Source organism: Grampus griseus (genome assembly GCF_964374135.1).
Source record: "Grampus griseus genome assembly, chromosome: 1".
Classification (NCBI taxonomy): Eukaryota; Metazoa; Chordata; class Mammalia; order Artiodactyla; family Delphinidae; genus Grampus; species Grampus griseus.
Window position 1 is genome coordinate 182,378,014 of NC_139017.1, and position 23,900 is coordinate 182,401,913.

At 59.0% G+C, this 23,900-nt stretch overlaps 1 protein-coding gene across 1 annotated transcript in view; it reads right to left on the reverse strand.

Annotated features, from left to right (window-relative positions):
* The window catches only part of PRKCZ (protein kinase C zeta), a 97,980-nt gene extending 78,152 nt beyond the window's left edge, over nt 1-19,828 (reverse strand). Inside the window, exons 1-4 of the mRNA XM_082660363.1 lie at nt 19,639-19,828; nt 14,790-14,911; nt 13,756-13,845; nt 12,003-12,053 (exon numbers count right to left, since the gene is read on the reverse strand). Coding sequence (XP_082516489.1) covers nt 12,003-12,053; nt 13,756-13,845; nt 14,790-14,911; nt 19,639-19,709 — 334 coding nt within the window. The 5' untranslated portion in view covers nt 19,710-19,828. The remainder of the gene's footprint in view (nt 1-12,002; nt 12,054-13,755; nt 13,846-14,789; nt 14,912-19,638) is intronic.
* Between the last annotated feature and the right edge of the window lie 4,072 nt (nt 19,829-23,900).

Consider the following 23,900-nt stretch of genomic DNA (forward strand, 5'->3'; position numbering starts at 1 on the left):
GCAAAAGACGCGTTGGTGTCACCGCTGCTGCCCTTCAGCCATCTCTCCTCCAGTCATTCCAAACACCCAGCTTTGCAGAACTCTAGAAAACCCAAGCTGAACCAGGAGACTGCATTTCACCGGAAGTCCATTTTAGGTGGAAAAGTAGCTGTTCCGGGTTATTGCAGATAATTTGAGACAAAGCTGAACGGAACTGGATTTTTTTCTTTTTTCTTTTTTTTTTGGTCATTCTGCAGGGCTTGCTGGATCCTAGTTCCCCGATCAGGGATCAAATCCGGGCCCCGGCAGTGAAAGCGCAGAGTCCTAACCACTGGACCGCCACAGAATTTCCTGAAACTGGATTGTTAATAAAACAGTACACACACCTATAAACACCAGGAAATAGCAGGCGTCCGTCCTCCTGGAAGGATTCGGTGGTAACCGGTCCACCCACACCTGCTCGACCGCCTGGCCCACCCCCAGCCCCCCACCCACGCTGGGCCTCGTTCTCGTCCTCTCACTCTGAGGACGCTGGGTGGCCGTGAGCGCACGACGGGGGCAACTTCCTCGCCCTTGATCCACCAGCGGGGGCAGGGGAGGCGGCGAGCTGGGTACTCGGCCTGTTCCCGGAGCCCTTCTAGCTCTGCTAGTGCCCACACAGCACCCAAGGGGGCGGTCACTCCAGACCCCTTTCACAGCAGGGGAAACCAAGGCACAGGAAGCTGCCTCACCTGCCCGGAGCCGGGGTTTGGACCCGGCAGCATGGCGGCACCGCCCTCTGGGCTCTCACAAACACGCGCGTTCAGGAGCCGCCACCATCGCACGGAGCGACCCCTGGTTTCCCTGGTGGGTCGTGGCCGCGGGAGACGTGCCCCAGCCAAGGCCCCTCCAGGACCAGCTCTGCTTCTGGGTGGTCGCCCAGCGTGTGTCCGGGAGGCACGCGAAGCTTCAGAGCCAGAGAACAGGCGGGACAGCAGCTCCGGGCACAGCGGGTGGGAGCGTGAACGAGAGAGGCGGGTGGGCAGGGAGCCCAGCCTGAGCCCCCTCCTCTCCCACAGCCACTGGCGGGGATGCCCCTTCCCCCGCAACCCACCGTGGCCCCTGCAGCCCATGGCTGTCCCCACCAGCCCCAACCCGGCCCCACTCCGTGGTCACCACTCCTCTGGGCTTCTGGACGTACATGCCCAGGTGAGAGCCCAGGTGAGTCTCCCTTCCGCTCACTCTCCCATAGGCTGACTCGCGTGTATCCAGGTACTTGCCTTTAACACCTCAGGCTGTGAGAGCTTTCTGGCCCCAGAATAGGAGAGGAAATGGCTTGGGGCCCAGCTGCAGGGAGAGCAGGGCCAGGCTGCCACCCCCACGCCGCTGCCACTGATTGGGAGTAAGAGGGCGTCGGAAGCCCCCAAAGGCCTGGGGCTCCTGACAGGTGAGGAAGCCTGGCCCAGCCCACAGGGGCTGGCAGGGGGCACAGCTGCAGACAAAGCCAGCCGTCATCCTCCTAGCCAGACTCCACCTCCAGACCTGAAGGGTCCTGGCCCAGATACAATCTCCCCGACCCTGGGGGTCCTGCCCTGGGTGCCAGGCTCGGCCCCAGAGCCACACAAGGGCCACCCAGGTGACAAGCAGGGTCCTCTGCAGCACTGCCTGCCCCCCTGAATGTGGGACGCCTCTCCCTGGGAGCAGGCTGGAGCGGGGTTCCTACACCAGCCAGCCCACCCAACAGTCCAGGGACACCTCTGTCACTTGAGCGTGTGGACAGGCCGGGACCCATGACACGAAGCACACAGCCTGCCAGCGCCAGGTTCCCAGGACCTCGCAGGACACTGGCGGCTTTTAAGACGGGATCCAGCACCAAACCCCCAGATTTGCATTTTCTCCGAGGCCTTTAAGGACTGAGAAGCCCGGCTGAGTCCAGACCCGCCAGCCCTGCCCCGGCCGGCTCCTGGTGTTGACGCTGCAGCCCTCCTTCCCACACCCCTTCCCGGGGGTCACTCGAGCACTCGCAGTGTCCACGGCTAACTCCGTGTGACAGGGCCTCCAACGAGACTCCTCCTCCAGGAAGCCCTCCTGGGGCCAACTTCACCACCCACAGGGACACTCCCGAGTGACCGAGAGGGCTTCGTTTATTGCATTTATTCTGCCCTGTAAGTGCCCCCAACTGTCCTTTAGAACACTCTGAATAACCACTCGCTCCACGGAGGTCTCAGCGCTTTACAAACAGTGTCTGATTCACAGTCCCACTACCCCGTTTTACAGGTAAGGAAAGGCAGTAGCTAACGGGTTCGTCATCTGCTCCACTGGCAGAGCTGCGGCTGCTGCCTGGACACCTGCCTGATTCCCAGCCAGGCACACACAGTCACTACCCAACATTCCCAGTGAGGCCGCCCTGCTGGGGGCTCGCTGCAGCTGACAGTCACCCCCAGCCCCCAGGCTGGAGTCGGGTCCCTGGGAAGAGCCCCTGTGGAGGAGGGGCCGGCAGGAGTGGCCGACAGGGGTCCGGTCACACTGAGGGGAGTGCGGCCAGATGTTAAGGACAGCGGCCGTCAGAGGGGGCCGACGGGGCAGTGGGCAACAGGACCCCACTGTCCTCGGGAGGGCTGAAGGTCTCGACCATGCTCAGCCCCTGCTGGGCCTGCTCCCTGCGGGAAGACCCACGGACGTGCCACCCAGACCCGCAATCTGTGCGCGAGCAGCCGGCCCAGGCGATGCCCCTGACCGCCAGCCTGGCCGCAGCACAAGCTTCAGCCCCCAGGTCCCCGTCCCCACACCTCTGCGTGGGGCCTGGTGTGAACCCGCCTTCCACCATCCGATCCAGGGTCCCACCCCTCAGAGCTCCGCACGGGACCCCGACCCGAACACTGCGAGGGCCCTGGGCTCCCTGCAAACCTGCACAGCGTCTGTCGCAAAGCTCCATGCCAGAGGCCCGCAGGGACCCTGTGCGCAGGGCACCCCCCGGGGGCAGACCACACCCACAGGGTGCGGGGGGATCGGACCTGAGTGTAGTCGATGGTAGGGGGCTGGGCGCTGGCCCGAGACGTGCCCACGCCTAGACCCTGGAATCTGCAGGTGGGACCTTACCCGGAAAAGGGTCTTCACAGACGTGACGAAGTAAGGGGCTCGAGAGTGGCCCTATATCCAATGACATGTCCTTGTAAGAAGAGGAGGAAAGACAGGCGGACACAGAGGGGAGGTGCCCATGAAGCCAGAGGGAGGAGTGTGCGGCCAGAAGACCCAGACCTTTCTCCCCCGGAGCTCCCACTGCAGACTCCGTCTCCAGCTGTTCTGAGCTCGGGGTACCAGGTCGCGCAGCCCCAGGACCTAACACGCCCAGCAGCACCGCACACCCCCAAGTCCCCGTTGCCCTGCGCCAGGCCTCTCCCTCCCGTCGGGCCTCGTGGCTGCAAGGACAAGTGGCCCAGCAGAGCCTAGAACAGGCCACCCAGTGGGCACTCAGGGACCCTGCCCGGAAGGGGCCCGGCCGCCTGCTGGCCCTGCGCCCTCCCTTCCTGATGGGGGTGGGACGGCAAAGGGGAGGCGAGGAGGGTCCCTGACGGGATCCCCGCAGCGCCCGGGTGCGACCCTGATGCTCACTGCGGCAATCCCGGCGGGGACCGGCCTGCCGTCTGTCACCGTGACTGTATGCTCTGAAGGAGCCGCGACCCAGGCCCGTGTGCGGCGCATTCTCCACATCCCCGCCGCCCCCAGGTACGACATCTGCTGCATCTCACAGGCTCCCCGAGTCCCGCTGCCCGAGGGGCAGAGCAGAGACCTGGGTTTGCTGCATCTCGGGCCCGAGAGCTTTGGCCACTCACATCTGAGACGGGAGACGCGTCCAGCCAGACACCCAGGCCAACACCACCGGGGACACAGCTGTACGTTCTAGACGAATCAAAGACCAGAATGCAAGAAACGAAATATTTCTTCCATTTGGGGGAGCCAGAAAGGAAAATGTGAAACAGGTTGAAACGCACAAAAATCCAACATGAACACTTCCGTGTGAGCAGAGGAGGACCCCCAGCGGGATGGATGACGCACAGAGGGCACCGTGAGGTCACAGAGCCCCTCTGTGCTGCCACCACCCCGCGCTTGGCCCTGGGCTGCCCGGCGCCCTTGCCAGAGCCAGCAGGTGGCCCTCCCTCAGGCCCCAGTGCTGCCACGTCATTCCTGGACTCCAATAAGCCACCCAGAGCCACCACCTGCAGGTCCCACCTCCCCCGGGGAGGTCACCAGCCAGCCCAGCTCTCCCCACACACAGCGCCCCGGAACACCCTGGAAAGGTGCTTCCGCTTGGTGGGAGGGAGCCTCCCGGTCTCCCAGCTGCCATCAGGACCCTGCTGCTGACAGCAGGGAGCACATCCTCCCAGCTGAGCCGACGGCACATTCACCCCCATCGCCTGCGCCTCACGGGCAATGCAGGGCAACCAAGCTCTGCTTGCGCAGGACGCGGAACCGACAGAAGCCAGAACCCTTTAAGGTGGGGCGTCTCCCGGGCCCTGCTGACAGTTTATTCTGATGATGCTTCAACATACACAGACTTGAAAACTTCTCTGTGCTGTGGCCAGAACAAAATGACCAATTCAGTATCTTCAAAACCTATAACCTGTGCATGAATGTCCACGATAGCCATGACGCAGAAACAACCCAATGTCCAACAACAGGTGAATGGATACATAAGACGTGACGAAACACCCAAGGGGGGACGTCCCTGGTGCCGCAGCGGTTAAAACTCTGCCCTCCCAACCATCAGGCCCCACGGTAAGTCTCGATCGATTTTAAAGGACAGATATCATACAAAATATCTTCTGCGACCACAGGAGGATCAAGTTAGAAATTAACAAGAGGAGGAAAACTGGAAAATTCACAAATGTGTGGAAATTCAACAACACACTCTTAAACAGTGTATCAAAGAAGAAATCACAATGTAAATTAGAAAATACTTAAAGACAAACAAAGACCAACATACCAAGACCTAAGGGATGTAGAGAAAGCGAAGCTAAGGGAGAAATTTACAGCTATAAATGCTTCCCTTAAAAAGGAAGAAAGATCTCGGGGCTTCCCTGGTGGTGCAGTGGTTAAGAATCTGCCTGCCAACGCAGGGGACACGGATTCTGGCTCTTGTCTGGGAAGATCCCACATGCCACGGAGCAACTAAGCCCGTGTGCCACAACTACTGAGCCTGTGCTCCAGAGCCCGTGAGCCACAACTACTGAGCCCACGTGTCTCAACTACTGAGCCCACGTGTCTCAACTACTGAAGCCCGCGCACCTAGAGCCTGTGCTCCGCAACAAGAGAAGCCACCGCCATGAGAAGCACGTGCGCCACAACGAAGAGTAGCCCCCGCTCAACACAACTAGAGAAAGCCCGCGTTCAACAAGAAAGACCCAACGCAGCCAAAAATAAATAAATAAAATAATTTTTTTTTAAAAAAGAAAGATCTCAAATCAACAGCCTAACTATACGACTTAAGAAACTAGAAAAACAAATAAAACCCAAAGCTAGCAGAAGGAAATAATAAAGATTAAAGTAGAGATAAAACAGAGAATAGAAAAACAATAGAGAAAAATCAGGGAAACCATTTTTGTTGAAAAGATCAACAAAACTGACAAACTTTTAGCTATAGATGGACTAAGGAAAAAGGAAAGGCTCAAGTTACTAAAATCAGACATGGGAGTGGGAGCATTACCACTGATTTCACAGAAGTCAGTAAGCGACTACTATAAACCACTGTACACCAACAAACTGGATAACCTAGACGAAACGCACAAATTCCTAGAAACACAGAATCTACCAAGACTAAGTCACTAAGAAACAGACAATCTGAATAGACCTATAACTAGTAAGGACAGTGAATCAGTAATAAAAAAAAAAAAGCTCCCCGACAAAGAACAGTCCTGGACCCGACAGCTTCACTGGTGAATTCTACCAAATATTTAAAGAAGAACTAACACCAATCCTTCCCCAACTTTTCCAAAAAACTGAAGAGGGAACATTTCCTAACTCGTTCTAGGAGGTCAACCTACCCTAACGCCAAAGCAAGGCAAAGACACTACAAGAAAAGAAGACGAAGGACCAACGTCCCCTAAGAATACTGACACAAAACTCCTGAACGAAATACTAGCAAACCAAATTCAGCAGCATATTAAAAGGCTTATGCACCATGACCAAGTGGGAGTTATTCCTGGAATAAAAAGATGAACAATCAATCAATGTGAACCACATTAACAGAACAAAAGAAAGACATGCGGTCATATCAGTGGATGCAGAAAAGGCATCTGACAAAGTAGAAAATCCTTTACCATAAATATATTCAACAAACTAGGAACAGGAGATACCTGGCATGTTTTTTCCCATACTACCAAGCTATGAACTCAATTCTGACACCATCTCCCTGCAGGTAGCGTCAGACCCCACAGGGTAAGGGCTCAGTCCTACAAGACTGCCCACCACCCCACTTCAATGCCAGTTGCCAGTCCAGGTTGACACCTGCTTCTGACCCACGGCTATAGACGAGGCTCACAACCCCCTCCTCAATTCAATCAATTTGCTACAGCAGCTCACAGAACTCAGAGAAACATTTAACTTCCCAGATTAATTCAGGAACAGCCAGAAGGATGCACAGGGCGAGGCACGGGGAAGGGGTGCGGAGCTTCCGCGCTCTCCAGGAGCCGCTCCCCCAAATCTGATCTGAGAGCTCTCTGAACCCCATCCTTTCGGGGTTTTATGGAGGCTTCATTGCATAGGCACAGTTGATTAAATCACTGGCAGTTGTTGGACATTAGTTCAACTTCCTGCCCCTCACCCCTCCCTTAAGGTCAGGGGGTGGGACTGAAAGTTCCAAGCCCTTAACCTCTTTGTCTTTCCAGTGACCAGCCCCATCCTGAGGCTATCAGGGCCCCCACCCTAAATCACGTCCTAATGAATGACAAGACACTCCTATCACTCAGGAAATTCCTAGGGTTTTAGGAGCTCCTTGCCGTAAACTAGGGACAAGGACGAAGTACATTTCTCATACCCTAGAAACCAGGAAACCACCTCAGTACAAGAAAAGCCATATATGAAAAACCCACGGCAAACATCACACTCAACGGTGAAAGACTGAAAGCTTTTCTTTCAAGATCAAGAACAGACGAGGATGCCCACTATCACCATTTCTATTCAACAGAGTACTAGAGGTTCTAACCAGAGCAATTAGGCAAGAAAAAGAAATGAAAAGCATATAAATTGAAAAGGAATAAATAAATTATCTCTGTTCACAGATGACATAGAAAACTGATTCCACAGAAACGATGTGAGAACAAAGTCAGCAAAATAGTAGGATAGCAAGTCAACACATAAAACTCAGTTGCATTTCTATATCCTCACAGTGAGCAACCCAAAAAGGAAATTACAAACACAGTTCCAGTTACATTAGCATCAAGAATAAAATACTTAAGCATATATCTAACAAGGAAGTGATAGACTTGTATGCTGAAAACTATAAAACACTGCTGAAAGAAATTAAACAAGACATAAATCAGTAGAATGACATCTTGTGTCTATGGATTAGGAGAGTTAATATTGTTAAGATATCAATACTACCCAAAGTGATCTGAAGAGTCAATGCAATCACTACCAAAATCCCAATGATGTTTTTGGCAGAAAAACATCCTAAAATTCTTATGGAATCTCAAGGGACCCAGAAGAGCCAAAACAATCTTGAAAAAGAACAAAGCTGGAGGACTCACACTCCCTGATTTCAAAACACACTGCAAAGCTACAGTAATCAAAACTGTGGTACTGGCATAAAGACAGACATATAGACCAATGGGATAGAAGAGAGAGCCCTCACACATACGGTCAAATGATTTCCAGCAAGGGTGCCAAGACCATTCAATGGGGAAACGACAGTCTTTTCAACAAATGGTGTTGGGAAAACTGGATATTCACATGCAAAAGAACAGAGTTGGACCCTCATCTAACATCACATGCAAAAGTTAACTCAAAATGCAGCAAAGACCCTAAACGTAAGATCTGAAACTATACAACTCTTAGGAGAGAACAAAGGACAAAAGCTTCCCAACACGGGATTTGGCAATGATCTCTTGGACATGACACCAAGGCACAGGCAACAAAAGCATACACAGACGAACTGCACTTCATGAAAATTTTATCATTTTGTGCATCAAAAGACACAATAAACAAAGTTAAACAAACAAAAAAAACCTCACAGAATGGGGGAAAATGTTTGCAAATCATATATCTGATATGGGGTTAATATCAGGATATGTAGAGAATTCCTAAAACTCAACAGCAACAAAACAAACAACCCAATTCAAAATGGGCAAAGAACTTGAGTAGACATTTCTCCGAAGAAGACATACACGCGGCCAACAAGCACATGAAGAGGCTCAAGCATCACTAATCATCAGGGAAACGAAAATCAAAACCACAGTGAGATGTCACCTCACACCCACCAGGACGGCTACTATCAAAAAACCAGAAAACAACAAGCATTGGTGAAAATATGGGGAAATTAGAACCACTGTGCACTGCTGGCGGGAATGTAAAATGGTGCAGCCACTGCACCACGGCAGTTGCTCAAAAAATTAAAACTAGAGCTACCCTATGACCCAGCAATTCCATGACTGCATGTACACCCAAAAGAACTGAAAGTAGGGTCTCAGAGATATTTCTACATCCATGTTCATAGCAGCATTATTCAGAGTAGCTAAAACACAGAAGCGACCCCATGTCAGATGGATAAACAAAACGTAGTCCATGCATACAATGGAATATTATTCAAACTTAGAGAGGAAACTCTGACACCTGCTCCAACGTGGATGGACCCTGAGGACACGATGCCGAGTGAAATAAACCAGACACAAAAGGACAAATTCTGTGTGATCCCGCTTCTGTGAGGTCCCTGGAGGAGTCACACTCACAGAGACAGAAAGTAGGAGGGTGGGGCCCGGGGCTGGGGGAGGGGTGGGCAGTGAGTGTCTAATGGGGGCAGAGTGTCGGTTTGGGAAGATGAGAAAGTTCTGGAGACGGATGGGGATGATGGCTGCATAACAACATGAATTCAGGTTATATCAATGAACTACACACTTAAAAATGGTTAAGATGATAAATTTATATTATGTGTATTTCACCGTGATAAAAAAAATTGGGGGGAAAAAAAAGGACTGAAGTTCTGATACACGTTACAACATGGATGAAGTTCAAAAACATCACGTTAAGAAGCCAGTTACAAAAGACCACATAATATCTATTCCATTTACATGAAATGTCTACACCAGGTACCTCCGTAGAGATGGAGCAGTTTGGTGGCTGTCAGGCGCTGAGCGGAGGAGCTGTGACTGCTCGTGGGCACGAGGTTTTCTTCCTGAACGTGTTTCAGAAACGGCAGAGGTGGTGAACCTACTAAGTGCCACTGAATTGTTCAGTTTAAAGTGGTTAAAATAGCACATTTCATATTAGGTGTACTTTACACCATTTTTTAAAAACCCTATAGAACCGATTAAATTCAGGCTGACAGCCTGCACAGAAGGTGCTGGAAGGCGCTTTGCTGCCACGAACACAGGCCCGGCCGGACATGCCCAGCATGACCTTGAGGCTGCATCTCTGCCGCGTGTCCCTGTCTGGCAACCGCCCGTCAGACCCGCCAGCATCTGCACGCGGTCCTGACCCGGGTCAAGGGTGCCATTTGTCCCACCAGCCTGACCCTTCTCACTCGCCCGGCCTCAGTGAACACCAACGCCCACGCAGGTGCCAGGATCACGCCTGCACCCAGACCATCGGGGGACCAGCGCAGGGCGGTCCTAACTGCCCAAGGTCAGCGTCACGACCGAGCTGGACAAGCAGAGCCAGGGAGAGGACGCCACCCCCACCCTCTGTCCACCCCATCCTCCACCTGCGCGGAGAGGCTGCTGGAATGTTCCAACAAAAGCGAGTGGCCCGGAGCTCGGAGCCGCCCCTGGTGAGCATCTCAAGGACCTGCTCACGAGTGGGGATGGCCCCACATTCTCCGCATTCCCCCGCGGTGATGCAGCCCCTGCCCACACGTCAGCCCACGTCCCTCTCCGGCAGAGACCCTGTGACTCCCACGACCCCAGGAGGGCACAGCATCGGCTGTGCCGACCCCCATCACCATCCCCTACGTGAGGCCCCAAACAGGGCGGCGTCCACGCGGGGATGAAGCCAGGAGGGCACCGAGTCGGGGACAGAACGGGCAGGTCCGAGGCCCTCAGGGCGGCACTGCTGGGGCCCTGGCCTGAGCTGATGGCCGGGCAGCCAGAGACCGAGATGCAGAGACGCTTGGGCGACCCCCGCGCCGCACGGGCTGCTGGCGACGGCTCTGGGCAGACAGACAGCCTGTCACTGTGGTTGAGAGCCATCAAGGGGGCAAAGAAACGAGCTGGGGGACCCCTCGTACAGAGCACAGTGGAGGGGACCCTCCTTCCAGCTGGAAGGTCTACCTTATTTTATCCTTTTATGTGTCTGAAAAGACAACGTGAACTATCAAAAGTGTGCCCCTTCCATGAGACATGGGTACCCCGGGGCGGGGGGTCACGGGGAGGGGCAGCCCCGCGGGGGATGGGGAGGCCCACCCGCCTCCGAGCCCCCCACCACCGAGCTCCTCTCTGGCCACCTGGGGCTCCTGCGGGTGGGCTTCTGCTCATGGGGTCTGCTCCCAGCTGGCCGCACTCCCCACCCCCGCAGTGTCCGGTCTTGAGCCACGTCCTGGCAGGTCCAAGGGCCGCTGGCAGCGAAACCGCACATGCGCACAGGAGCCTGCTGTCCTGGACGGGGCGGGCGGCGGCCAGGAAGTCTTACTCGTGGGACTGACTCCCCCCCGCCCCCCCGTCCACCTTCTTAGGGCGGCTTCCAGGCCTCAGAAGCTCCAGGCTCGCCCCCCACCTCTGGCTTTATCTACCACCAGCGGATATCTGCCTCCCAGCCAGGACGCACTGGGACTGCTCACCCACCCCCCAGCCTTCCCAGACCTGCCCCTCACGTCCGTCCCCTGGGGCAGCACCTCCTGACGGCCCCTGGGCTGCTGCTGCCTCTTCAGACTGCCTGCTCCACTCCCGCCAGGGCTCCACGATCGGGATGTCTCCATGGCCTTGCTGACTGCTCCTCCAGGGTCCCCTGTTCTCTTTGGGAGACCCCGAGGCCCGGCCCTCATCACTGGCCACACCCTCCGTGGCCTCAACAACCTCCTCTATGCTAAGGGCTCCCAAATCTCTCTTCAGCCCCGACTGCTCCCCGAAATGCAAGTCACGCACCCAAGTCCGGCCTCTGCTCAAATCTGCTCCCACCCCACACAGGACGCTGCTGGCACCCAGAGGCCGGGCCCAGGGACCTGATCCGGAGCCCACCCTGGGACCCCTGCTGGCAGGAGGCGGAGCCAAGTCCCCCTAACCGAACAAGCGGCCACCGGGGTCCAGAGCCCCTCAGCACCCAGCCAGGGCCCGAGGAGGGTCTGGTGGTTGGTGTAAAGTTTCTCTTCGCCCCATCCAGTGGGGGCCCTGCCCCGAAAGACGAGGCAGGGCACGCTGTTCATCGGGGGCCTCCGGGGCGTGGTCAGAAGCTCTCCTCCGACCCACGGCCCCTGGGACTCTATCTTCAACCAACAGACCTGCCGTGGAGGAGGAACGGATGCCTCCCTGGGGGGCCCGGTATGGACTGGGAGGGGCCGATGACTGGGGGTGGCCGCAGCTGGGACAGACACACGGGAGCAGTGTCCACCCATCCCAGCCAGGCCCCTTCCCGCCGGGGGGCATCAGGGCTTCTCCTGGGCTTTACCTCATGGCATCACTGACCAAGCCGGTGCCCTGTCTGATGGTGGATACACCCCTAGCCAAGGGCGAGGACACCAGTGAAAACCCCACACGAGGCCACACCCGCTGCCCACTCTGCTTTCAGACTGTTTGCGAGGAGCACCTAAGCCTCGGGCCACCAAGCTCCATCCTCCCCCGCCTCGCAGAGCAGACACGTCAACCCAGCACTGTGACACAGGTCATGGGAGAGGCGGTACTCACTGTCTTCTCCCGGACAGGGCATGCCTGGCTCCTCGGGGATGCTGGGGAAAACTGCACAGAGAGACAGAGAGAGACAGAGAGAGAGCGTCAGTGCCCACTGCGGCCTCGTGAGAAGTCCTGCTGGGAGTCAGGCTGCCCGTAGAGCCCCCGCTGCGATGAGAGCCTGCTCCTGGGAGACGCTCATTAAGGCAAACCCAGCACATGGATGTGTGCCAAACTCCCTTTGACGAGACACGGAGCTGCACGGAATAATTCAGGGGGAAAAGCAGCCAGAGGGGTCTAGAGAGCAGAGCCGTCCCAGGAGGACTCCTGATGTGTATGGATAAGTCCATACGGAAATGGGAAAAAACCGAAATTCCCTCGAAAACTGACTTTTGAAAGCACATTTCGGTCCACTTCTTTACACTCAAAATGGAGTTCAAAATTAAGCGTGGTAAGATATACCCTGGGCTTCCACAGTAAGTTACTAGAAAAGGTTAAACGTATTAAAACCTAGCTCAAATGACCTTTTTCTTAATCTAGAAAATAGAGTGAATTTTGAAAGTACCAAACCTTTCACTGTTGAGTCAACACAGACGTGCTAACCACCACCGTGCTGTGGACGAGCGTAGGTTTGACGTTCAATCCACGTTCATACAAAGGACAAACTAGGTATTTGAACCAACCACGAGTCCAGCATCAGAGAGAACGATGGTCCAACAGAAAACCGTGGACAGGGGCTTCCCTGGTGGCGCAGTGGTTAAGAATCCGCCTGCTGATGCAGGGGACACGGGTTTGAGCCCTGGTCCAGGAAGATCCCACATGCCGCGGAGCAGCTAAGCCCGTGCGCCACAACTACTGAGCCCGCGCGCCACAACTACTGAAGCCCGCACGCCTAGAGCCCATGCTCCACAGCAAGAGAAGCCACTGCCAACGAGAAGCCCGCGCACCTCAACGAAGAGCAGCCCCTGCGCGCCGCAACTAGAGAGAGCCCGCACGCAGCAACAAAGACCCAACGCAGCCACAAATAAATTAATTAAATTAAAAAAAAAAAAAAGAACACTATAGATGGTTTCGTGCGCCGGTCCTGGCTCTTGGGCTCAGCCATCCGCGGCCCCCGCCTGACTATAAGCTGCACCAGAAGTGGCTGCAGAGAGGCAGGGCGGCCACAGCTGCCAGAACTATGCTCTCTCGGCAGACACCCTGCGGAACCCCAAAGTGCCGGGGGCACAGCCTGAAAACCTGCGATTTAAAGACGACAGCAAAGAACACTTCCCGCAACTCAATTTCTACCCCGCGCTGAGCTTAACCAGCGGAGGGAGGCTGTGAGCCTGCAGAAAGCCACGGGGAGGGTCTCATCTGCCCCGGCGCAGGGCTGCAGCACTGTCCCTGCTCTGCCAGCAGGCACGTGGGCCCCAGGCCCTCAGAGCTCCCGGAAAGGTGGGGGCAGGTGAGCGATGCCGCCCCCAGGAAACGAGGGCAGCGAGGGCTAACCAGCTCCAGGACCCGGGCTTCTCCTTACAAGTAAGAGCAATTTTATCTGGGTTAATAAAATGTAAGAGAAAAAAACCCCATTGCATCCCATCCCACATCCTTACATTCTCGGGCATCCTAAGATCTTAAACCGCGATCCTCCACGTGGCTACTGGTCTGACAGAGCGCCCCCGCCCCCCCCAACACACACACACACGCACATGCACACACACACACACACGCACGCACACACACACACACGCACACACCCTCCCCAGACCACCCTCTGGCCGGCACTGACCGTGAAGGATGAGCCCTTCGTCCTTGCGCTGACAGGACAGGCGGAAGGCCTCCTCCAGCTCCATCTGGGAGGACACAGTGCAGGGGTCACCTGGTGGACAAGAGACATGGATGAGGCCACCGCAGGCCCAAGGCAGAGGGGTTCACGGTGGCGGGCACCCGAGTTTGGGAGGGTAGTCTCACTGCTTGTGACCAGCTGCCCAGCCTGACCAGCAGGTCACCCCAGCCAGGGCCCGACAGCAGAACCAGTTAAGCCTATAAGGGCAATGAGTTCACCCACAGCCTGAGAAGGCCACGCGGGGAGCTAAGGCGTCCTAGGTTTCCCGGCCAGGGTGAGAGTAAGCACACACTTAGCCAGTCCTAGAGCGGAGGGAAGGGCTCCTTGCCCGCTGCAGCTGGACAGGGGCACAGATCCACAGACAGCCAGCGCCCCACGTGGCCAGGTGCCTGCGGGAAGGGGCACGGCCAGAGACCTGCCTGCCCCTTGTCCAGGCTGAGAGCTGCCAGGGAGCTCCTGGATGGTCTCCCAAACCCTCAGCTTTCTCCGAAGTGTGTCCAGCAGCAGGAAAGAAGGAAGTGGGGGGGTAGAGAGGAGGGAGGGAGAGGGAAGGAGAGATGGACCCTGGGGCCCCGGCCACCCTTACCCTCCCCACTTCCCCGAGAAAATGAAGAGCTCAGCTTCCAAATCACCCAACAGAAAAACCCGGGATATGGGGAAGGAAGGTCACGTAAGGAGGGTAAGGAGCCGTGCAAGGTGTGCAGGAGACCCTGCAGCCTCTCCCTGGTGCCCAGACCAGAGCTGGCCTTGCGGGGGTGGGTGGCTCCCCCTCCAAGGGGCAGCTCACCCCCCACCCCCCCGCCCAGTTTGTCCACGCACCTGTCGCAGCCTCTTCCCAGGAAACAGCTTCCAACGACCCCAGTGGGGAAGCTGGTTAAATTTAACCGGTTTAATTCCAAGGTCGTCCGTCTCCCCCAGAAGGGGCTGCGCACAGATTCAGAGGTTCACAACCCGCCCGACACGCGCCCAGGCGCTACCTTCACTGTCCACCCACTTGAGGGTGAGCGGGTGGCCCTGGTGGAGGTGGCACACCTCCCGCACCTCCTCACAGAGCTTGTCAAAGGTGGTGGCGGAGTCCAGGCTGGTGATCAGGATGTCCCTGGGGCAGAAAGGATGCACAGGTCTCACCATGGCGCACACATGAAGTACTGATGATTGATTAACCAAGTTATTGACCAAATAAATGAAGCAATGTTGTCCCCAAAGAGAATATTACAGCCTCTCCCCAGAACCACTGCCCGCAGTCTACGCAAGTTACCACCACGAGTGCCCTTGTGCAGAAAGGTCTATCTGGTTGCGGGGATGTGCCTCAGCGGGGCGGAAGGACCAGGGTGGGCGCGGCAGAAAGCACCGTCCACCCCCCGTGGAGGCGAGGCAGACCTGCTCGGACACCGGGAGTGAGGCTGCCAGCACGGTCACCCAAGAAGGGTGGGGCAGCTGGACACAGCCTGTTCAGCTCAAGCCCACCAGCCTCATTACACCGTCCCCCAATCTCCATGGCGCCAACAGGGCCACGTCATATACCTTCAGAAGACGGGAAATGGGGGCGTGGGGGCAGAAGGCGGTAACGTATTAATCCAAGGCCGCAGCTTCTTGAAACCCTGGAGGGACCATTCGAGCGCCTTTGGTGCGGCCACAACAGAATTCCAGGTTCGGTTTTTTGGAAAAGCCAGTCCCAGAATGTCACTGCCTTTTATCTTTTCATCCAAAATAGGGAAGCAGAAGCTGGATCACTGGAGACAGCTCAGGGACTCACGGTCAGCCTTTGAGGGCTGGCCCTTCGGGGGTGAGGCAAGTCAGCACGAGGGAAACGCTCGACCCCCCCGAGGATGGGGGAGGGGCATCCCCCCCACCACGCACTGTCCCCTCCCGTCACCCACCACCCAAAGCAGGGCTGGCACTGACTCGGCTATGCTCACGGAGACTCTTAGCAAGAACCACTTTAGGATACGCTCAAGTTTTGGGGAAATTCTGCCAGCATCTGACACCACAAGGGTGTGGAGCGTATGAAGAAAGACGTGAAACATCCTGTACAAGAGAAATGCAGAGTCTGCTTGGCGCTAACACCGCTGGCTTCTGTCAAACGTGTGTTTATAAGAGTCTCCGTCCACCAGGCAACAAATCCAGGGCCACCAGGACCTGCCTGCTGGGCGCCCACCACAGCTGGGGCCCGGCCCACGGGTCGCTCACCCTAGTGGGTGGGGGGATATGGCCCCCAGCCAGCCACCCCTTCTCGTTGGAACTGGCCCCATCTGCTCACAGACCCACAGCACCTGTCCCCGGGGCCCCAAGCTCACCACAGCCTGCGACGTCTTGGCAAAGCAAGGCACAGAGGGCTCACACGGCTCATCAGCGGGGGCCCCAGAGACCAAGTCCCCATCGCACCCACCCCATCATCCTGGGGTCACCCAGACTTGGTACCCACGCTGCCCACACTCGCCAACGACCCAGCATCCACCAGTCCCCCTGCCACAGGGAACTCTAGAAGTCAGTCTGCCATCCCTTCACCTTTGACCTCTCCCTGCCCCATGACCCTCCTCCGCGGTTCTAACCCCACGTGGCAGCTAGTCCCCCACCCCCCAGCATTTCAGGGCCTAGAGTTCAGGTGGGCAGCTCCCCAGTGGTTTGGAGGCGCCCCTGGGCCCCAAGCTCATCACCCAGTGACAGCACTGCAGCTCTTCCCTCCAACGCATGACCTTGGCACCAGTGGGGAGGGACTGTCCCAACCCCCGGCCAGACCCCTGACCACCACCCCTAATGTCATCCCAAACCCGAATCAAGCGGCATCTCTGAGCAAACGGGATCCTGAGGCTGCCAGCTCAGGGCGCCAAGACAGAGCCCCGGGCTGGGGCAACAGCCTGCTGGACGGCCCCTCCCGGGACTCCTGGGTCTGCCCAAGCCATGCACCCAGGCCCGGGCTTTGCACACAGCAGGCCCTCAATAAGAGTTCTGGAAGACAAGCTTGAGCTGCAGAGAAGGAAGATCCAGCCAAGTGTTCCTGTGATCTCAGAAAAGCGGGCAGAGCAGGGTCTCCAAACCCAGCATGCATCACCTGGAAACCCCCGAAAACACAGAAGCTGCCGGACCCCCGGACCCACCCTCATTGTCTGGTGACTGCACACCCTCCAAAGGCCCAGCAAGCGAGGGGGAGACGGTGATCTCGAGCCTCTGGAGGGCCTGGGGCAGGGAGGGGAGGGGATGGGAAAGGGCGAGGGGAGAAGGCATCCCCCCAGTGGGGGCGGCTGACGACCCCCTATTTTTAAGAACAGTGTCTCCTCATCTGATATTCAGTTCTTGGAAGATGCTGGAAACAACGCGGAGGTAGATGAGTCTTTGTCCCAGGAATGGATGACCTGGGGCTGGAGGGTGATCCAGACCGCAGTCCTGCCGACGGGAGAGGGACTCGACCGACTAACGGACTGGCTCGACTGCCATCGCATCTGTGGCCATGCTAAGAGGGTGCTGAGTTTCCTTTCTCTTTTTCTAAGAAAAAATAATTTTCAGGAGAATATTCTTCTGATGGCTTTCAGCACTGAACTTAATAAGCTGATCTTAAAATTTCAAAAAAAAAAAAAAGAATAGTGTCTCCAATGTATCTGACCCTCAGCTCCCAGCCCTGCTGGTTAAAAATAACCTGCAGTGGCAGCACAGAGAAAGAATTTCACTCGGACCCACGGGGTTTGGATAAGTGAGCGCGGAGCGCAGCGGACACTTTCCGGAGCCAGCATCAGGTCAGCGCCCGCCGAGGACTGTCTCCCAACTCAGACGCCAGACTCTCTCGTCCCGGCTAGAGGCGCCAGTGCGGAGCACTTTAGGGAAAGCACCGGGAGGCGTGAGGAGCTGGGATCGAGGAGGAACGGTCAGCTGGGGCAGAAATGAGGAGGGTGGGAGGGAGAGAAGGAAGAGTGGGACAAGGAGGGAGGAAGCCGCAGCAGGGAGGGGAGGGAGGAGAGGGAGGGGACTGCGAAGGGGCAGAGGAAAGGGGAGGAGGGGGGAGGGGAGGGGAGGGGAGAGGAAGGAGGGGAGGTTGGGACGGGAAAGAGGAGGGAAGAGTATAGGGTGTGGCCTCATCGCCGGGAAACCAGACTCAACAGGTCACATTTCCTCCGGTAACCAAAGCGCTCTCCAGGGGCCCAAGCCCGGGGAGGGGACGGACAGGCAGCTCAGCCAGAACTCCCTGAGGCTCCCTGAACTCTGCCCACGGCAACTGCCTGGTCCGCCTTTCACCCCTGGCGCAGTGCCTACTTGAACTCGTCCTGGGGGAAGGCTGGGGGTCTGGTTCCCACCTGCCCCCTGGCCTCTCCGGGTGTGGACTTCCTCTCACTAAGGATCAACTCTGATTTTCAGTCACTTGTTGCTCTATTCCATGGTTCCAGGAAGGGAAGAGGACTGTCTCTGCTGTACGGCAGCCATTCCTTACCCTCAGTGAGCCAAGACCCTCGGACCAGCCGAGGCCCAGGACCTGGCTGACACCTCACCAGCTTCAGTCTGCAGCCCACCTTGCCAGCCAAAAGACAAGACCCCCTCAGCCTCTTCAGGTGGGCTGGCCAGTCTTTCCCCCCCCAGAAATCCTTCTTCTGGGGCACTGCCACCAATTCCCCTTGCTGCCCCCTCCACTGCGTTCCCAGGTGGTCAGGCTGAGGACAGCAAAGCGGGCAGGAGAGGCCTGACTGACACCCCAAACAAGGTGTGCTCCCCAGCTCGAGCCCGAAGCCCCTCCTCCGGTGCCACTACAGCCGAGACCACCAAGTTCATCTGCGGGGCCAAGGTCCGCTCCGCTCCCCACTCCCCGGCAGAGGCGACCTTGGGAGCAGCCAGGTCCGATCTGGGGGCTCCCGGAGACCAACACCAGTGGAAAGAAGCAGCAGCAAAGGCTCCTACTTCTCCGACGTCAGTCTACACCGAGCGCGCAGCGCGGTCCCGGCCTCTGGGCGCAGCCCCTCCCCCCCGCCCCCCCGCCCCCCCCCCCAGGGCTGTCCCGACGCGACCGAGAGTCCAGCGAGCGCTCTCTGGGCCGGGCCAGGCGCTCCGGCCACTGACCCCTGCGGGCGCCGGCTCGCCCCATTTCACAGGGAGGCAGGTCGAATCCAGGCGCCGAGCGCGGACGCAGGGCCCTAGCCCTTCCAGGCGCCCTCCATTCGCGCGACCAGCCGGCTCACCGCACCTGCCCTTCACCCGGTCATGAAACGGTTCTGAAACTGAGAGCTGGTCGGGTACATTGGAAAAAGTTTAGGAAAACCTCGGTTTTTAAAACCTGCCAGCAATCTTCACAATTTGACAAAAACTTTCGTCCTTACAGGCTGTGGCCTGAATGTTTCGGCCAACTTTCCAGGGAGAGTGTCAACACAGGCCCGGGGCTGCGGGGCGTGCCAGACGCCCGCCTCCCCTCCGGGCAAGTCCCAGCCCCAGGAAAATCTCGTCGGGGCGGGGAGAGACCCGCAAGGCCGCGCGCTCCGAGCTGGGCCCGGCGACCCCGAGCTAGGGCGCCGGGGGGCCAGTCCGACCCCACCCTGCCCGCGAACCTTCCCGCCGGTGACGTTCAAGTGCGCCCGGAGCGCCCGCTTCGCCCGGGGCCGCCTCTAGGCGCTGGCGCCTCCGGACCTCCCGGGACGCCCCTGGGCCCGGAGGGGCCTCGCTGTCCCCTCCCTCCCGCGCCACGGCCGGCTGCCCGCAGCCCTTGGCCTCCCGAAGCTGCGACGACACGGTCGCCGACGGCCGGCGCTGTCGGGGGCAGCTCCCCGCGCCCGGCTCTGCCCTCGGCCCCGCCGCCTCGGCGCACACGCCCCCCGCCCCGGCCGGGCCCTGCCGTCGGGCGCTCGCGCTCACCCCCTGTAGTGCGCCTTCAGGCGGACGCGGCCGCCGCTCCCGTCCATCTTGCGGCCGGTCCTGCTGGGCATGGCGCGCTCCGCCGGCCGCCGTCAGCGCTGCGCCCCGGACGCTCGGGCCATGGCGCGGGGCCCCAGCGGCCGGGCCGGGGCGCAGGTGGGGTAGACGGCGGAACGCGGAAGGGAGCGCGCGGCACGGGGACAGATGAGCACCGCTCCGGCCAACTCCGCGGAACTTGGCGGCAGGCGGGGCGGGGCGGGGCGGGGCGGGACGGGGGCGCGGCCGGCGCGAGCGCGCCGGTGGGGGCGCGCACGGAGTCCGGCGTCAGGCCTCGAGGGGGGCGGGGGGTGTCCGAACATGGCCGACCCGAGGCCCAGCCGGCGGCCAATCGGCGGGGCGGGCGGTCCCGGGGCGGAGGCGGTGGCACCTGCGGCCAATGAGGTCGAGGCGGGGCCGCCACCTGGGCCAATCCCCGGGGGACCCCGCGGCCGCAGCCCAATGGCGCGGCGCGGGGCGGACTACCTGTCGGGCGGGGCACGGCCCCACCTGGGGCCAATGGGGGCGCGCGCGGCGCGGCTCTGCCCGGCAACCGACGCCCCCTGTCTGTCCCGCGCGCTGGCCCCTCGGTGAAGTGGGGTCCCGGGGCCGGGGTTCCCAGGTGGGGCCCCTGCGCTGCGCTCCCCGGGAAGTTGTTGGAAATTCAAGCCTTCGGCCCAGCCCAGACTCGCTGAATCGAAACTCCAGCAGTCTGTGCTAACAAGCCCGGGTAAATCGGGTGAGCGCGAGTCTGCGAGCCGCTGGGCTAGGGGACAGCGGGGACGGGTCGCCCGTGACGAGTGCAGCCCGCCGCTCAGACCCTGGATTCCGAACGGCGATCGGACCGCGTGACCCGCGTCCGGCCAGCTTACAACTGCGGAGACAGACTGCGAGGAGCAGAGAACCCAGCGAAGGTCACGGCCGGCAGGTCCGGGCTCAGCGGGTTCTCCCGGCCGCAGCCGCCCTCCTCCTTCTGCGGAAGGTTTGTGTACACTCGCTAGCCTGCTCCTCTGCTCCAGTTCACTCCTCGGTTCGGGACAAGGAGGCTGCGTTTGTCCAGCTCGCCCGTGACCTTCACTTCTGAATCCACATCCTCTCTGGGTCTTCTTAACACCGTGCGTTTGCTCCGGACTGTCGCCTTAGGATAATACCCAGGCCCGCACCCACCAGGTGCCTGCATCCTGGGCCCACCCCTTACTGGTCGCATCCACAGGGGCCCAAATCTGCAGTCTGTGGGATCTCAGCTGGGCACCAGGTGCGCGCCCCGGGCTCAGGGATCTACAGACCCCTCATCCCTGCCGCCCCGCCAAGGCCTGTCCTACTCTGGGCCACACCCCTGTTGCCTCCCTCCCCTTCCCCACCCCACCCCACCCCACCCCCGACTCCAGTCCCGGCTAAGCCTTCACCACTCTTCACCTGGACAATTGTAAGGATTTCTCATTCACTCTTTCATTCCACAGAGCTTCCTGGCGCCTCCTAGTACAGGGTGCTGGTGTCCCTGGAGAACCACATGGACATAGTCCCTATGGTCATAGGACCCATATTCTCCCTAGAGATGGACACAGAGAAACCTGTTGACAGCCCACCTCTCACCTACTTAGGGTGCTGTGAACTCTCCGTCCTAAAAAAGAGCCCTCTGCGCCCCATAGCCGTCCACCCACCTGCCCATTTCTCTGCTCTTCTCTACAACAAACTCCTGCCCAGAGCTTTCTGCACCCTTATCTCCACTTTCTCTTTTCTCACCTCAAAACTCCTGGGGTTTCCTTTGCTTTCTCTCCCTCTTACACCCAGCCCACCACCATCTGCAGATCCTGGCAGCTCCAGATTCCTGCCGTGTCGACCACCTCCACTGCTGCCACCTGGTCCAACCTCAGTCCATCTGTGTCCATCTCCCTGCTGTTCAAGACCTGCAGTGGTCTGCATCGTCCTCAGGGACCCCAGGCCTTTCTGCCCGGTCTCGCGCCAGCCTCACGTGGCTCTTTCCACACCGGCCCCCTGGCTCCCTCCTGGCTCAGGGCCTTCGCATGTGCTGTGGCACCTTTGCCCAGACCCACACTTCCCTTGAGTCTCTACCCAACATCCCTGACGCCCGTGTCAGTCTGCTCCCGACCCCACCCCGTGGGCACTCCTCCACACCCCGGCGTGGGCACCGAGTTCCCTGGCTGTCAGGTGCATGTGGAAGGGGAGGGGTCCGAGGGTTTGTCATGTGAGGGGAGCAGCGTGGCGCTCACAGGAGGGAGCAGGAACCTGTGGCCCAGAGGTGAATGTGTGGGATGCAGCGCCCTGTGCCAGCCCCTCACCTGGCCCCACGGCCAGCACTGTGGCTGTGTCCCCTGGGCCACCGGGAGCCCAGCCTGGCACACGGCCTTGGGCACGTCCTGATGGGCCGAGAAGAGCGAGATGTCCCACAGCACCACCCCCGCCCTCCGTCCCCCCACACACATTCTGACTTCCTGCCTCAGAGCGTGGTGAGGGCAGAGGAGGAGGGGCCAGGGGGTCCAGTCCTTGATGCCCTCTTCCCCCTGCTGGCAGCACGGGCTAGCGAGGGTCCCTTCTCTGGGCACCATCTCCTGGACATGCCCCATCCAAGGCCCCACCGGACACAAGAGCCCTTTCTAACCAGGGAAGCCCTGGTCAGGGTAGGAGCTCCGAGCATTCCAGCTGGCCCCGTGGGTGCTGTCCGCCGCCTGCAGACCTGAATGCCACATGGGACCCTCCGTCCTGGAGTCTGGAAGCTGGGTCACCCAGTACTGGTGAGGAAGTCCGAGGGGGGCTGGTAGCTGCCTGCTCAGGGTCAGGTGGGTTTGGAGAGTGGGGCCTCTGTTGCCCATGGGGGTTGGGGGGGAGAAAGGTGTATTCCGGGAGGGGAGGGGTCCCCCGCCTCGTCTAGCCCCAGGCCCGGGTGAGGGCACATGGGTTGCCTGCGGTGCCCAGAACACTTCCCTGAGGCCGCCAGAGGGGGGAGGGTGAAGGACCCTCCCCCCACCAACAAGTTCTGCAAAACAACGACCTGCCGCCCAGGCCAGCAGACCCCCTCCAGAGGGCAGGGCCACTGAGCCATCCCTCTCAGGGCCTCGAGGACAGAGGGCTTGGTCCCGACTGAGCGACAGGCAGCTGAGCCTGCCTGGCATCCACTTCTCGCCCTGCATCCCGGCCACGGGCATGGGGTGTTTGGGTACCTGGCGGGGCTGGGATCCCGTCAGCCTGGGTCACCGCTGTATCCCCACCGCATCAGGCATCTGGCACACCTGGAATGAATGAATGAATGAACACATGGGTGAAGACCCCTCAGAAGTGCTGGGACCAGTCGTCCTCTTAGGAGCCCGGGCCTGTTCTGGGCCCCACCCGTCGGCAGGCTGCAGCATAATGATGTCACCTGGGGCGGAGCGGCAGTGACCCTTGGACGGAGGCACAGGCGGGACAGACCCGCAAGGGGCCTGGCAGCCGAGGGCTGGTTCTCTTCACTCTGGGCACTTTCTGTATTTCCCAATTTTCCACAAAGCTCTCATATACTTTCATGATCACAAACACCTATTATTTCCAAAGCGAAAAGTACAAATGTCTGTTGTTATTGGCTGATTATAAAAGTGACAATGGCTCACTGTAGAGGTCCGACAGCACGGCAGGTGCGGGGAGAGGAGACCTTCCCCCTGCCCGGCCCCCCCCAAACACAGCCGGGCCTTCTGCCCCTCCTGTCACCTGTCACCTGGGACCCAGGGCGGGGCTGCAGCCTGTGCATCCCACCCGCTGTGGGACCGCGGGGAGGAGGTGGGCAGAGTGGGCCGCCAGCGTGTGGCTCGCCCCCTGATTTGCTTTGTTAAATGTTCTTTATGAGTACTTTCAACAACTTTGAGCTCCTCTGGGTGAAAGGTGAAAGGCAGGTGGAGTTTACGCTCGGTGAGCCTCATGGGACAGAAGCAGAGGTCTCCCGTGGGGGTCGGTGGTCCCTCCTGAGGGGTCCTTCTCAGAACCCCGCCTGGGGGCCTTCCTCATCAAAGCTCACAGGCGGCATCTGTGCCGACTCAGCACTTGGGGCTCCCCAGGAAGAGGTGACTGCCGGAGCCAGCATCTGCTTGGGCCCGTGGGGTGGGCCTGGGTGTTTGGTCATCCCGCCAGGCGTGACACTGACCCGGGCGGGGCCTGGCGAGGAGCACGCAGGTCACGGGAGAGCCCGCGACGCCCGCGGACAGGCGCTTGGCACGCGCAGCTGTGGCGGGGATGGGCCG